We start from the raw sequence: 16,069 nt of genomic DNA, 5'->3' as shown, positions 1-16,069 counted from the left end.
TGTTATTTGGTCCTACAAAATAAATACAAGAGATAGAAGCTGGGAACAATAATGACGAGAAGGACTTAATGGCAAGAATAAAACATGGCAAAAAAAAGAAATGTTGTGTCCATCATTGAATCCAAAATAAAATGTAAACAGAGCTTCATTTTATTATGGTTTACCACAAAATGAATATGAGGGTCTTTTGCTCAGCATTACTCTTAGGTCTATTTTAGGTCAATGTTTATGTCCATTTTCTTTATTTTCTCAGCCTACTCCTTTTTCCTTTTACCTTGTAAACATTTAACATTTATTGCTAGTACTTTTATTTTTCTCTTTTCTCTAGTTCGTCTTTTTATATTTTAATCAACCTGTGGTAGATTGTTTTTGCACTGTTTTTGTTGTACACAGCTAAGGCAATACAAATGTATAATACTTGTCATATCAGTAGACCATCAATGCACTTTTTTTTATTTGAAATAGCATTTATGATACTATTGTTTATATATGTATATATATGTATTCATGTGTTATTGATACGTAAACTTCAACTGACTACATATTAAGTTCCCATTTTTTCCATTCATACAGACAGGAGTTATACTTGCATGGCTAGAAATAGCTGTGGCATTATGAATATATAGGGACTCATGGGAAATTCCTGAGAGAACCCAACCCATGGTATAGACCCTCCCCTAAGCTGCACTGATTTCCAAAAACAATCAGCTGCGGGCATCTGTCACATGGAGAAAGGAAAACATAAACAAAGCCAGAAAGAGAGAGCTCAAAACAAGATTCATAAATACAATTTCTTAACATATACTTTACATTAAATTGTGTTTCTAAATTAACTTCCATGGCTGTTAAGCTTACTTGTGAAAAACGGACAGTCTCATTAAATGAATAATCACATATTATCAAAAATGAAAGACAAGCTTGAATGAAAGACAGATTTGAATATAAAATTCCACATCGTACAATCTTTTATAAATCTATATATTAACTATGTTTGAAGTTTTTGAAAGTCTAAAAAAAATCTAATACGCACATTTTAATAGCTTGTTATTAATAACTATACGGACTTATGAGTATAATGCACAGTTTGCACACTCTAATAAGAGATCTGCCTATGGCTCAGAACCGCTGATTCTCTTTAAGATTTTAGGACTACTAGCTCTGATATGTGTGCCATTGCTATAGAGACAGAAACTACTTAAACTTATTAAATTACTAATAACTGTAATTTTAAAAAGTGAATTAAAAACAGTGTATGCATAACTTACTGTAATTTCTGTACTTTGCTAAATGTGTACTTTAATAAAGCATTTTATTACTCCAAAAACAAAAGTCTTAAGTAGCTTTTGAACTTAAAACACTAAGAGAAAATAATACTTCTGACTGTACTCTAAATGACGTTTAACTAATACATTCGTTCTAATGTAAAAAAAAAATGGTAGGTAAATTGTCAGCTCTCTTAAAACCTGAATAATTATTAGAAAATTAATAAAAGCAAAACTACGACAATGTAATGAATTGTACTTTGAATAACCAATTGTTAAGAATAATAATGAATCTCTGAATAATTCAGCTCAAATACCTTTACAGTGAAAACTTTTGTCGCTGTGATGTTGGATATAAAGTTGTAATGTTACAGTACAAATCATTATTTCATGTAATCAGTTATATTTTTACAAATCACAAATAAAACACACTAAACAATGTAATAAGTCAATACTGGACTGATTTTATTCTTTTGTGGTTTTAATGATTTTATTCAAATGCTTGAAATATGTTCATCTGTTTCTAAAGAAGACATTAAACAATGTCTTGTTTCTAAAGCATAAAATATACTTCTGTTATCACTTCAGTTCAATATAAAATCTTTAAAACAATCAACCCGAATCAGTGCAGTAAATAACGTGTTAAAATATTTTTTACCCATAATTGTTATAATGGCTAGTCAGACATTAGTTCACAGTATCTCAACCCTAAGCAATTATCTCAAAATAAAGGATAAATGAAACAATATTCATTATAATAATTTATAAAAATGTTGACGTATGGTCCTTGATTTCTCTGAGCTTATATACAGTAAGACATTTACAGACACTGTGTAAAACTAGGAAACTAAGAACTAGCTCCTTAAGAGGAACTTGTGATTTGATTCAATTTTTTTTATTGCAATCCATCATTACACATAAAACAAATGTAATTACCAAGTCATGACAATTTACTTGAAAGCTAAACTGAAATTGTCCTTAGCTACCACTTTAGAGCACTAAAATGCAATCATTTTATGTCGTGCATTATATGTCCAGTATTTTATTAGTATTCAACAGTGACACATTTAGTCTTTAGATACTCGTTCAGAGCTTCTTGTCCTGTTGGGAAGAAATACACCTAGTTAAAACAATATACAAAAATTATTTTTGTCAAAAATGACAACTCAGAAAAACTGTTGGGCATGTGTTCATTGAAATTATTTTAGAATGCATTGAAATAATTAAGTCTTACACACAGTCTTATTTATGCCTTACCCAAATCTTTGCCAAAGCCAGACTGTTTGAAGCCACCAAAAGGAGCGGCCACATCGGTCTTGTTGTAAGTGTTGATGAAAACAGTGCCGGCCTGAAGCTTTTCGCTCACATACAGAGCCTTACTGATGTCACGTGTGAACACACCTGATGCTAAACCATATTCTGTAGCATTAGCCCTCTGCAGCACTTTGTCAACATCTCTGAATGAGGGGGATTGAGGAAAAGGCAGTTTACAATGTTGCTTTTGGTCATATTGTTGAATTGTATACATTTAAAAGAGAGGTAAAAGTTGCTTTTTTCTACTAACCCATTACTGAATTTGGAGATGATCATGACGGGCCCAAAGGACTCCTCAATAGCAATATACATGTTATCCTGCACGTCAGTGAACACAGTCGGTTCAAAAAAGAAACCTATAGAGATAGAAAGTGTAAAGAACATTGTACTTTATCCCTCACTGAGACTTACGCATATTCTCACACACTCCTCTAACCTGGACGGTTCACTTGTTTCCCTCCACACACTAATTTTGCTCCTTCTTTGACCCCTTTTTCACAGTATTCCACCAGTTTGTCCAGATGGGCTTTGTGGTTCTGGGGGCCATGGTCTGTGGAACGGTCTAGCGGATCGCCAATCTTCATCTTCTTTATTTCACTCACCTACACAGATGTAGTTGTATATGTTATAAACTTTGAAGTAAGTAAGATATTGGAGTTACAAATTAATTATAAATTCATGAATTATTAACTCATCAAGGTTATCGCATTATGCCTGTTACACTTCGGTTAAAATCAAATGGTCTTATTTTGAGGTTTAAGGAGTTAGTATGACTACTTTTTTAGTAGCTGCAGATTGCTTACAAAAGCTAGAGCTGATATATGGTCATAGCTCACAAAAGTGTGGGATTCAACCACAGGTAATAAAAAGAAATATATGTAAAAATATGAATGATGAAGCTAGTCAGTCATATTGTTCTTTACCACTCTCTCCACAAAAGTGTCATGGATAGATTCCTCAATGAAGAGTCTCCCTGCTGCAATGCAGTTCTCTCCCTTATTGAAGAACACAGAGCTCATACCCTGTAGACAAGAAGAATGTGTGGAGGGTATAAAACATGTCTGAGATTACAACCACACTTTGCAAATACAACTGCGTGATGGTACTGAGGTAAACAAACCATTCTGACAGCCTTGTCCAGATCACAGTCATTAAAGATGATGAGAGGAGACTTTCCTCCTAACTCAAGAGAAACCTTCTTCACATTGCTGACCGCACAGCTAAAAGATACACAAGCATTTGGATGATCTCCAACTTTTATTTCAATTTCCGATAAATGAAAATTCGGGATCTGAAAACTTCAAATTAAAGAAATGCTCAAACCCCAGCATTGATTAGGTGTTTTAATAGATGCTCATTCACCTTTTCATTATCTGTTTGCCAATCTCAGTGGAGCCGGTGAAGCCCAGTTTTCGAACATCAGGGTGGTCAGACAGCCGCTGACCGACCAGAGACCCTAAAATGTACAAATTCAATGAATCTACAAGTGGACAGTTTTAAATTAAAATGTAAGTTAAATTTATGCATTTAGCAGACGCTTTTATCCAAAGCGACTTACAGTGCATTCAGGCTATCAATTTTTACCTATCATGTGTTCCCGGGAATCGAACCCCTAACCTTGCACTTGATAAGGCAATGCTCTACCAATTAAGCTACAGGAACACTAAGATGTACACTAAGATGTAACTTTTAGATGTACTAAAAACTGAATAGTGCAAAGAAATGACAGTATTGATAGTGGATTGTGTACAGAAAATAGTTACTGTATATCAGTTTTCACTGACAGATTTGGGCTATACTAAACTCTATTGTGTATGTTTTGTGTTATACGTACCAGCTCCTGGTAGTATGTTCACCACGCCTTTCGGAAACTTTGCCAAAGCAGTTAATTCAGCAAACTTGAGAGCAGTCAAAGGTGTGACCTAGAACAGAAAGCAGAAACAGTTCTTAAATTTTGTGTTTATATTGTTCAAGATAAATATGCCACGTGCATTTTTGTTTTATCATTAACTGCAGTTCTTTACCTGTGCAGGTTTGAGCACCACGGTGTTTCCAGCTGCTAGGCAGGCTGCAGTCTTCCATGCCAGCATCATCAGTGGATAATTCCAAGGAATGACAATGGCACACACACTGAACATAAACAAACAACAGCTAAATATTCTCAACACTCTGTCCAGATAAACTATACACATAGTAACTCAGGGGGTTATTTTCATAGCGAGGCTGGGCAGATTTGTTTGTCTGTTAAGAGTTGATTTTACCCAATTGGTTCTTTCTTAGTGAAGGTAAGGTTTCGATTAGGTCGAGCCTGGTTGATAGGAATAGTGCAGCCCTGTGGAGAATAATTGAATATATTTCAGACACAAACAAGGATAGGTTCATCTTTTGAATATGACTAAAACTGTAGTTTCCAATACAATGCAGGCAAATTAGTTAGGAATCTTCTGGGTTCAATACAATAATTAAGCTCAATCAACAGCATCCAAGTGCATATTAATTAGAACAAAATTCAATGTTTAAAAATGTTTAAATAAGGCAAATTAAACTTTGCCTTATTAAAAAAAACACACAGGATTTATAATGTAATAACAAATTACATTATAAATCCTGTGTTGTTGTTTTTTAAATATCCTCAATATGACAGTCTGTGGCATTCATCATGAATGATGGCTGATAAATACATATTCTGGTAAATGACAAACACACACAAACAAACCTGAATCTTGTCACACCAGCCAGCAAAGTATCTGAATGTCTGAACAGACATGCCAATGTGTGTTTTGAGGGCAAGAGTATAGACTGCTCCCGAGTCAATGCTCTCAATAGTGGCCAACTCTTCCTGATGCTGCTCCATCAGATCAGCCAGTCTGGAGAATACAAACATACACACAATTACAATCAAGACATTTTAAAGTATGAGCAAAGATAAACAGAGCCAAATTTGGTAAGTGTGTTATTAAAACAGTTACCAGTTCAATGCAGAAACAGAAGAAAGAAAGAACCCTATGTGTTCCTGCAGTGTTTAAATATAAAATGCATGTACTTATAGAGTAGCTTGCCACGGTCTCTGGGGTTCATCTTGCCCCACTCTCCCTCCTCAAATGCTTCTTTAGCTGCAGCCACTGCCTTTTCCACATCTGCAATCTGAGCTAAGGACACATCACAGATTGCCTACACACAAACAAAAGCTGAAATTAAGTATGTGAAAAAGAATAAGACAGAAAATGCAAATAGATTGAGAGTGGAAAAGAATTTGTGTCCCGTCTACCTGTCCATCAGTGGGGTTAATGGTCTTATAGGACTTTCCCCCTTCGGCATCTACAAACTCCCCATTTATGAAAAGCTGGTGTGGGATTCGGATTGTCATATTGTTCAGTTTCTTTTCTACCTACAACAGACATGCAGATACATATTTAGAAATAAATTAAAAACAGTATTTTTATTGTCACATATAACTGACCTAATCAACTTTGTTTTTTCATAAACAGTCATTAATTCTAAGTTTGATACTTGCAATATATTCCAAAAATGGACATGTTTACCACTGTGTTTGAAGCCCAGATCAACAGTGTCTCAAATTACAAATCAGGAATTTTTATAACAATAATGGGAAGATTTCCACTTTCAGATATACAACAATTAGTTTCCTCAGTTCCAAAAAATGTTGAGTGTTGTTAAAAAGAATGATGCACCAATGGTAACTTTTTTGGAATGTCTTGCAGGCATCAAACTTACAATGAGTGTATATTTAGATTTCAAAAGTTCCTGATATCATTTGTAATCATTTCTAAAATGCTGAAATAGTGTCTATATTTTGTATATGAATGTGCAGTGTATATATATATATATATATATATATATATATATATATATATATATATATATATATATATATATATATATATATATATCAAGCAGAGCAAAAATAAATATAAAAGCTACTACGTATTTAACAGAAGCAATACTAACATAGTCTACAGTGAACTCTTCTTCCCCATCCTCTCCTCTCAGCTTCCTCACACACATTTGAATGAACTCCTCAAAGCTTGTTGCCATGTAAACATCTTCATTCTGCAACTGCAACTGTGCCGCCCTCAACTTTACCTCTTCCACCAGTCTATAGTGCAAAAATAAGATTTCTTTTTTTATATATATATATTATGTAAAGGGAAAATTAGCTAAATAAAGTGTCTAGAAATATATATGAGGAAAATTATAAATTTGCACATCACCTGACTACATCCATCGAAGCAGCACCAGATTTAAAGAAGTCGGTATTGTCTTCAATCTTCTCTACATTAGTCAAAATACTCTTCCACACCACCTGGACAAAAATGCAAGAAATTCTCTAATAATCTATAACTTTCTGCCTTCAGCACACATTATCTTTCAGAATGTAAAAAAAGCTATATTTAATATTAAAAGGTTTTTAACATACAGACAACACAAAAAATATCATGGTGACTTGTAATGAAATGAGTGATATATTTTCACCCTCATCTGCTCAGCAAATAGTTTTTCGTCTTCAGAGAGCTCCACGGTGGAACTGAGAGCAGCTTTAAAATACTGGGATGCTGCAATCATCTTCCCATCCTCAAACTGCAGGTTCTTCACAAGCAACTACATACAAGAATAAACACACTTTATGTGCAAATACACCGACACACACTCATCTACAGTCTTGCATTGCACATTTTATTGGGTAAATGTGTAAATAAATACTAATAAGTTTAAATTAAATTTAAACTCAACCTCAAGTCATTTTATTATTATTCTGTGACACACAAAATATATCTTTAAAGAAGTCTAAGTGTCTAAACAGAGAATGTGAATTGTTTGGATGGTGAGTGAGGGGGGAATAATAATGACCTATCCAATAAGGCCCAAGTACAAGTATGTTTTTGTCCATTACCAATGGGCTAGAATTCTGCTGAATCCTTGAATTGAGACAAAAGAAAATGTGTTGCTTAGATTTCATTCCCATCCATGCATTTTTTCACTTTTCACACAGAAAAAAGTGTTCACACAGAATTTGGTACTGATCATCTAAAGACCCTCATGACAAAAACGTTTCAGTACATTCAGTACATAATTTCTAAGATGTGATCTAACTGATTTTTCAGATGTGAATCATAGTGACACACTGAAACAGTAAGACATCTGTTTAGGATGTTTGTACTGAAAATGCTTCTGTTGCTAGGGGCAGTAACTTAAGAAAAACCTAATTGTGCTAACTGTGACTGAAGAAGTTGACATTTGACTCCAAAGCAATTGTATCCACGGCATCAACAGGATCTTTTCTTTCAGATTTGTCTATTTTCATCATGGTTCCTTCACAAGCCTGGACCGTGATGATTGCAGCTTGCACTTAAAAGGACACTTCACCCAAAAATGAAAACTGTCAGAATTTACTCACCCTTGTGTCATTCCAAAAGGGTCTTTTGACCTTTTTTTGTTCTGAATTTCTTTCCTCTTTTTTTTTTTGTCCATACAATGGAAATTGTATTTGAACCACTGTTTTTCAGTTACTAACATTCTTTTTTTTTGTTATCAGTAGAAGAAATAAATGCATACAGGTTTAAGACAACATGAGTTTGAGTAAATTATGAAATAATTTTCATTTTGGGGGGAACTATACCTTTACTATACCTTTACATTTTAGTTGGTAAAGTTACAAATATCCCTTACTACTCACGCCAGCACAGACACATCCTGCTGAAACTATGCGGTGCTATATAAAGTATGTATACATTTTTGCCTATGTCAAGTTTTCCCTATAGCAATTTTAATAGCATAATTTAAAAAGGTTTCTAAATTTCCTTACCGTCTTGCCATCATTCCCAAAAAGAACAAGGCCATTTTTGGTAACCAAACCGGGTCGACTTGCTCCAGGGATTTCCAGAGGTTGACCATTACTTGAAGAATGGTCATTTTCCAACAGTGTTGACCCATAAAATGAAACATTCTACCAAAAGAATGAAAATAATACTGTTGCACAACGGTAGTTTTTTTTTTTTTTTGCACATAATTTCATGCATTTTACTAAGAGTTTCTGCATGTTTCATGTGCTGTTGTGTGTGTTAGTTAAAGCACTTACTTTGCCATCAATCTCTGCCCAGGCTCCAGGTACTCTGTCATTTCCTCTGATCCAGTTATGAATGGCTTCTGCTGGCTGGTTCCAGTCAATCTATTCAACCAACCATAGACATATATTGTTTTAATATTGTGTGCAACAATGAGGTTGAAGATATACACGTATATATTTGCTCCTCTGCAGTGCTAGGGAACTCCACCTTTGAATTTTCTTTCTTCTGAATACACTCATATGTGGCTCCTTCCTCTGGTTGCTTGATTCTCGGAGCTGTACCTGCTGCAATTAACCTGACTGCCTCCACCTAAAACAAGAGCACACACACAAGAATCCAAGAGTGCTCTCATATTCAACTATGTCGGACTGCATTCTGGACATCATATCCTGCTGATCCTACATTAAAACAGTGAATTGAATGCTGTTTTAAATTTAATATATAGTATACTGTAGTTTGCAATATAATGTAGTTTCTGCATTGATCCACACCATGGCTTTAACTCCCTCTGGGAACAGGAAGCGTTTGTAGATGCTGTTCACATTGTCATTTGTCTCAACATCACATTCTCTTTGTAAAAGAATTGGTCCTGTGTCCAGTCCATCATCTGCCCAGAATATTGTAAACCCACCCTTCTTATCACCATGAATGAGAGTCCTAAGAGAAACAAAATAGCAAAACTAAATTATGTTAAAACAACATTTTACTCATCCTCATGCTGTTTCTTTCAGCGAATAAAATATTGTGCCATTGTACTTTTTAAACACATATGACAATTAATAACATTTGCAGATAATAATACAACTACAAAAATTAATTTTATGCGGTGGGGAAGACATGTCTCAAATGCATTATACATGTCTCCATCAAAGCACCTGATAGCAAGCCAACTTCAATTATAGGCATTTGGTTAAAACACTAAATATAAAGCATTTTCATGTTTATGACAACTCCGTTCAGCCTCACACACTCTACCTTTCATCTGATTTTGTGTTTCACAAAAGAAAATAATAAATTAAGTAATATGAAATGAATAAATAACTACGGAGCCTTCTGCATGACATGCAAGAAAAAAATAATAATTGTGAGCATGATTTACTAATTCGTTCCCTCAATTTACTAAAACGTGCACATGATTACTATTGCGTTCCCTCGATTTACTATTGCGTTCGCACGATATAGCAAATCGAGGGAACGAATTAGTAAATTGTGCGCACAATTTTAAAAATCGAGTGAACGCAATAGTAAATCGAATGTATGCAATAGTAAATTGAGAGAACGCAATAGTAATCGTGTGCACATTTTAGTAAATTGAGGGGACAAATTAGTAAATCGTGCACTCGATTTAGCCTTAAATTTTTTCCTGCGTGTTATGTGCAGGGCTCCGTAAGTAAATAAAAATGTTAGTTAACTATTCTGAAATCTAATCAGGTGTGCCACTAATCTTTCTCTTACTATCATATTTATGATTACCACACATACACACACACTCACTAATAAAACACAAAATGAAAACACATACACACAGACATACCAATTAATGGCAGAGGCACCTCTGTGTCTGGGCAGTAAAGAGGGATGATAAATGATGGACCCGTGTTTTGGGTGATCTATCACTTCCATAGGGATGAATTGAGAGCAGAAAGGAAGAACATTCAGTTCAGCACCAACGGCCTTATACTGATCCACCACCTCTGTGATGGCCTTTCCCTTCAGCCTCCAGCGGGGAAACTTGAACACTGGCACGCCATCCTTCTCTGCCTCAGTCGCTGTGGAACGTTGAAAGATTTATTTCAATTTACGTAACCATAAACTTTCCTCAAACTATCAGATTCATATGCACAAAAGAGCAGTGCTGAAGCACAACTGCCATCAAATAACTTTCTGCTAATAACATGCAATTTTATTATTTTAACCACAGACGTTAGCCAAAGTTTCACAGTACTGCAAATTCATAATTCATAATATTTTACTCATGAAACGTTCCACAAATTACTTTCATCATGCTTCATGTGTTGACGTTCACAGCGTTCACAGTGTTGGTTTATAAATAATATTAAAATAATAGCATTTTTGTTATACAAGACTCAATCAGGGTCATATGGAATACCCTTGTATCTGTTTGTGTTCATTTCAACTTCAAGGGACTCACATTAAATGGACCCACAGAGATGGCTTCGTTTTTTTAAATCTCTGTGTTCCACAGAAGAAAGAAAGTCATATAAACCTGGGATAGCGTGGGTAAATTATGAGAGAATTACCCCTTTAGGAGTAAGATCAATGGTTCTTTCAGAAACAAAGCTATGAGAGACTTACCTAGTAAGTCCACCTTTCCATCTTTGTCAGGGATGGTGAATACACCAACAATCGTGTGGCCATCCTTCTTCAGTTCTTTGTACACTTCCTGTCCAAAGAGACTCTGGCCAATCACAGCAATCTTCATCTGAAATGAAAGGAACACATACAGGTTAAAACATATTACTGAAAACACATACAACTACTATTACTATATGGTAGCATATCAGTTAAGAAATTAAGTATGAAATAGTTTGATGACCTCTTAATTTAACTGTAAACTAGCTATAACAATTAAAAAAATAAATAAATTATATAAAAACAAAAAACAATGAAGTTTTCTCTCTTTCTGCATTTCACTTTTCTAGCGTGTCTTAAAATTAAAAACTGGGAATTTTGTACTGCAGATATTGTAGGTTATGATAAATTGCTTGTCAAGTTGCTTTGGAATGAATTCACAAGCATATGCTTGTTATGCAAGACTATGTTCAAGGGAAATTCAGGTAGTCTGGCCTCCCACTGAACCCTCCAAAACTGTTGCTTAGTAAATCAGTGTTTGTACTGGTAAGCATGAATAAAGAGTGAATAGGGAAGTTACTCAGCAACCTCTATCATGATTGTGCCCTTCAGCAGGACAGCTGCCTTTATCGGGACTCAATAATAAAGAAGGACCGGAGAAAATTACATTAGCTCGAAAAGTTTTAATACAATTATAAGAGGGAAGTCTGTAACTCTAACCCAATATTATATCATATTTTCATTAAATCTGACACACAAGTGTAATGAGTGAAACTGGGGAGGCATTTAAAGTTGAGCAAAATAAAAATAGTCTTTGGCATCAGCGTCTCTGTCTCTCCAATAGGAAAGCTGTAAGTTTAGCTACTTCAGAAGCAGCCATGGTACCACCTTACTACAGAAAATGACGTATAACCTTTAGTTAGCTGAACTATTTTATAGATAAAGTTGTAGGGCAGTGGAGACAACACGCTTCTGTGAGTATAAATGTCTGTGTGTGGGGGCTGGATATAATTTAAGAATGACTGCAAAGCTATGCAACTACAGTGAATAAAGATGAAACATGCCACCAAATCAATTCATATGTATTTATTTAGCCAACTATTTTATACAAATTGACTTGTACAAAAAAAAAGAAAAATCATATCTCCTTACTGAATTTGGATTAAATCAACTTTCTGTCAAAACGTTATTAAAAGCTTTTCAGAGAGAAAAAAAAATATATTCCATAATGCATTAATACATTGGAGGAAAGGGACACAAAACAGTAAATAAATAAATCGTTATCATATATTTTGTAGTGTATGGACTGAATTTATTAGCACATTTCATTCTTGAATAAACTTGAGATGTTGTTCATTCAGATAGATATGTGAGTTAATCTCGTTCAATGAGGAGAAGAGGGTTTTGGAACAAAAAACAAAAACAAAAAAAGATTCAAAAAGAAAACAGACATTTGACCTTAAACTAAAAAAGGGTGTTGGATAAATATGATTTAATCATGTACATTGGTACCAGCTGAATAAATTAACACTAACATGATTTGTTCACGTATTGTTAAAACGTTAAAAATACACCTCATTGTTCCTGTTATGTAATAACAAAAAACACCAAAAAAATTAATAAAGCCCACAGTAATTGTTGCAGTCTGTAAAGCTAGTATGCCAGTATGTGCATATCAACACTGTGAGACAATAATACAATTTAAACAAAATTGTTTCTTTTTAACTTCGTTTAGCTTCCTCCTTACTTTTAGCCAAACTGAACAAAACAGAATTAAACTGGATACCATTAAACAAATTTGCTTTGTTGCCATTGTTTGTGGTGCTTAAACCATATTCCTTCTAAAAAATTGTAGACATGCAAATTTTGTTCATCAGCATTACTCTTCCGTTTATTATGCAATTACAATTTGTTTCCAAAGTCCCACACACCACAGACAACACAGCCAGGAAAAGATTTGATTGATTCGATGCTGCTTTTTCCTGCCGTCAAAGACTGGTTATAGGGTAAACAAATAGCATTTGTTTGTGAATGACAACCTGCTGACTGAAACAGTAAGTGGATGAGGGGGTCGTTCAGTTCAGTTTATGAATCAATTTTTTTACATCAAGAAGTGAACGAGGGGCAGAACTTATCAATGTGTAAAAACACTAATAGCCATACACTATTTAAATTATATATGAATTTTGATAAAACCCAACATCAATTTCTTATACTATTACTATTATTACTGCTGTCTTTTTCTATAAAGGCCAGTTGTCATCTGTTTTAAATCTCATGATTTTGTATGTGACTTGTGCCATGAACAACTGTTTTCAAATGAATATGTTGAGTTAATCATTCATTTAATGATTTAAAGACACTTAGTGGTCCCCACTTACTTGTGTAATGAAGTAACCTTGAAAAGGGGTCAATGAACATAAGGGTAAGAAGCAACCTTTACTAGACAATCCATGTTATTCATGATTTGATTGCTGATTTGAAATGTGTTTTTAAATTTGATTTTGGCAAGCTGTTTTTGTGAATCAATTTCAGATTCAGTTGATCACTTGACTAAAGATAAAGGTTAAATTGATATTCAGGTTCATAATAGCCTACAATAAGTTGACTTGTACACATAGTTTATTGAATTGTTATTATTTTAATTTAAGTAGGTTTTTACGAACAGTTCAAGGCCTACAAGGGGACTGCATCCCCCTAAACAAATCAGTCCAGACGATTCCATTGATTGAAAGGGCTTTTTTTTGACAAATCTCTTTATTAGAGGATCAAAGATTTAACATTTTACAGGAAACAGTTCTCTAGTTTCATTTTATCTTTCCATTTCGTTTGTTACAGAGTTCTTCAAAAGAGCTAAGGATCTACACACACAAGAACAGGCACAGACCAGAATATCCACATTCCGAAAGGCTTTTGGATAGCAAGGCTTTAAGCTTACATTTTCAAAATTGTTGATCAGGCTAACTGAAAGGGCTTTTAATGTGTCTGATTTGAAAATCTACATATTTGACTTATGATGTTATCATAATTATGACTTTAACTGCCTTTTTTAATTTATGTTACCTATAATGGTAAATAAAGTGGTTTTAATTGTTCTTTACTTTCTCCGCGTGCTAGATTAGCCTACAATAACCTGCTAGCTGTATAGCATATTCAATCTGTTATGTTTGATCATCTTTTAACATTTGTTAAGAACATGCAAATTATTAAATTGGAAAAAAGGAAACATGTATTTAATATGTATTGCATTCAATTTAACATAGAATATATTTAATAAGATCACCTGTAGCATGATACTGCAGGCAGTAAAAGAACACTGTAAAAGAACTAATATAAGCTACAAAGAGGGGTCCCATTTGTCCATACAGTTCACGCATCACTGCTAAAAAGAATTGTTTGCAGAAGTAGAAATGACTTATAATTCTAGGACAATAGCTACTCCCGGACTTCGGCCGATTACGAGTGGGGCTCGTCCCACACGTTCCTCTGTGAGAGAGCTGTTAACAGACTGGCCCTGTCCCAAATGGAATGGAACCTGTGCACCTTCGGTCTTGTGGATTTACAATGGCCGCGTGCGCGTGTTGCATTTTGGCGTTCAAATGGGTGTTCGCGAGCGGCCCCCTTGCAGCCGCTATGCGCCCTCGACACGCACTTCTGCAGAGTCCGCACTGGGGCGAACTGGGTGAACTCAGCAGCAGACTTCGACTTCTACCCAATAGTCAAAGCGGCATTACGTCACGAAAGAGCGGACTCAGAAGACCGCGAGGGTGCCATTTGAGACAGGGCCAGCGTTTGTTCCAAACGATTCGGTTCGATTTGGCGAACAAGTTCCACTGGTTTCCTGAAAAGAACCGGTTCAAAATAACGACTCGATTCGTTCACGCACCAAATATGTCTAGGCAGTAACATTCCAAGCCGGACAACAGCCCAACTCTTAAAAAGAGTCTGCAAAGGTAAATTAATATCAAAAAGTAGTGGAACCCACCAAAGAAAACGTTCATTATTGAAGGGTAGTTGCTCAATCAGAGTGCCCTGCAGGGTCACACAAAATTCAAACAACAAGTTACGCCCACAACAATCGAAATATTGAACCTGACATTTTCAGCAAATAACGTGGAACGATTTCATATAACGTTAGCCTATCCATACAACAACATCTAGCATGCCACAAAGTTTAGGCTACTAACTATAATGAAAAGAAACAAGTTTAGCCAATACATTAGTCAAATAATATGTTATGACATGAACTAGGCGACATTCTTTTATGCACGTTTGTTTATATTTTTAAAACGTTTTTGCAAACATAAGACTTATTTACGACACGAAACGAGCATGTGTCCTTTGTCAGAAGGAATCTGTCATTGCACACACCACCAATATGTGACTATTGCCATTACGCTTGCATTTTTGAGCAAACTACATGTAGGCTACTATCTAGTTTTACACTTATCATACCTTGGCACGTCCAGATTAGAGCTGTTCCACTGCAGGGTAGAAGGATTCAGCAGACACTGTTGCTATTTATTTCAGCACAACTGTATTGCAGGCCAGCAATCAGACTACCAATAGCGTTATTACAAACGCAAGGGGGTGGAACCGAAAGTTTCCGTTTCCACAGTTAGGCTATAGAAGCATATGTTGAAATCATCACAGTGTAAAAACATGACAAATGTGTAGGACTGTAGGCTTGTTGCTACCACTGAGTTTTTATCACAGTAAGTAAGAAAGTTATAATTACAACAATATAATACTATGATCTGAAGGCCCAAAATAAAAGAACAGAACAAGAACAACAAAAAAATACATATATCATAAAAAATAAATACACAACACTAAAAGCCCAAACATTTGCATTTGTATATAATGAGCTATATAGTATGTGTAATAGTAAGAGTATATAGTGTGTGTGTGTGTGTGTGTGTCTGTGTGTATGTGTGTGTGTGTGTCTTGCTTGGTTTTACTGAGAGATAGTTAGGCCTTACATAACTTGTTCCAAAGTTCCATAACACAGACACTTTCACAAACACTTTTTTTGTCTGTTTAATATCACAAAAAGAAATAAATATCAATTAATTGTATCTTCATGCTAAATTA

At 34.8% G+C, this 16,069-nt stretch overlaps 1 protein-coding gene across 1 annotated transcript; it reads right to left on the bottom strand.

Annotated features, from left to right (window-relative positions):
- Positions 1-2,019: 2,019 nt before the first annotated feature.
- aldh1l1 (aldehyde dehydrogenase 1 family, member L1) lies at positions 2,020-15,564 on the bottom strand. Its single transcript, XM_026213952.1, has 23 exons — positions 15,431-15,564; positions 10,979-11,105; positions 10,197-10,431; positions 9,154-9,319; positions 8,870-8,971; positions 8,674-8,763; positions 8,401-8,541; positions 7,071-7,196; positions 6,809-6,900; positions 6,546-6,693; positions 5,845-5,964; positions 5,620-5,747; positions 5,293-5,443; positions 4,838-4,908; positions 4,601-4,706; positions 4,411-4,498; positions 3,939-4,032; positions 3,697-3,796; positions 3,500-3,598; positions 3,013-3,178; positions 2,827-2,932; positions 2,520-2,719; positions 2,020-2,363 (listed from the first exon to the last, which is right to left on the bottom strand). Exons 2-23 carry the CDS (start codon positions 11,103-11,105, stop codon positions 2,308-2,310), a joined length of 2,712 nt encoding a protein of 903 aa, XP_026069737.1. The 5' UTR covers positions 15,431-15,564; the 3' UTR covers positions 2,020-2,307.
- Positions 15,565-16,069: the final 505 nt, after the last annotated feature.

This window comes from Carassius auratus, chromosome 31 (genome assembly GCF_003368295.1).
Source record: "Carassius auratus strain Wakin chromosome 31, ASM336829v1, whole genome shotgun sequence".
In the NCBI taxonomy this organism is placed as follows: Eukaryota; Metazoa; Chordata; class Actinopteri; order Cypriniformes; family Cyprinidae; genus Carassius; species Carassius auratus.
The sequence above is the reverse complement of the archived record's forward strand: the minus strand, read 5'-3'. Positions and strand labels throughout refer to the sequence as shown.

Excerpts from the sequence above, each read along its gene's own strand:
- aldh1l1 (XM_026213952.1), bottom strand. The coding sequence starts at position 11,105 with ATGAAGATTGCTGTGATTGGCCAGAGTCTCTTTGGACAGGAAGTGTAC. Across the intron at positions 7,197-8,400 it reads TTGGGAATGATGGCAAGACG|TTGCTTGTGAAGAACCTGCA; the intron begins GTAAGGAAATTT and ends TCTTGTATGTAG. Across the intron at positions 4,707-4,837 it reads ACTAAGAAAGAACCAATTGG|TGTGTGTGCCATTGTCATTC; the intron begins GTAAAATCAACT and ends GTTTATGTTCAG.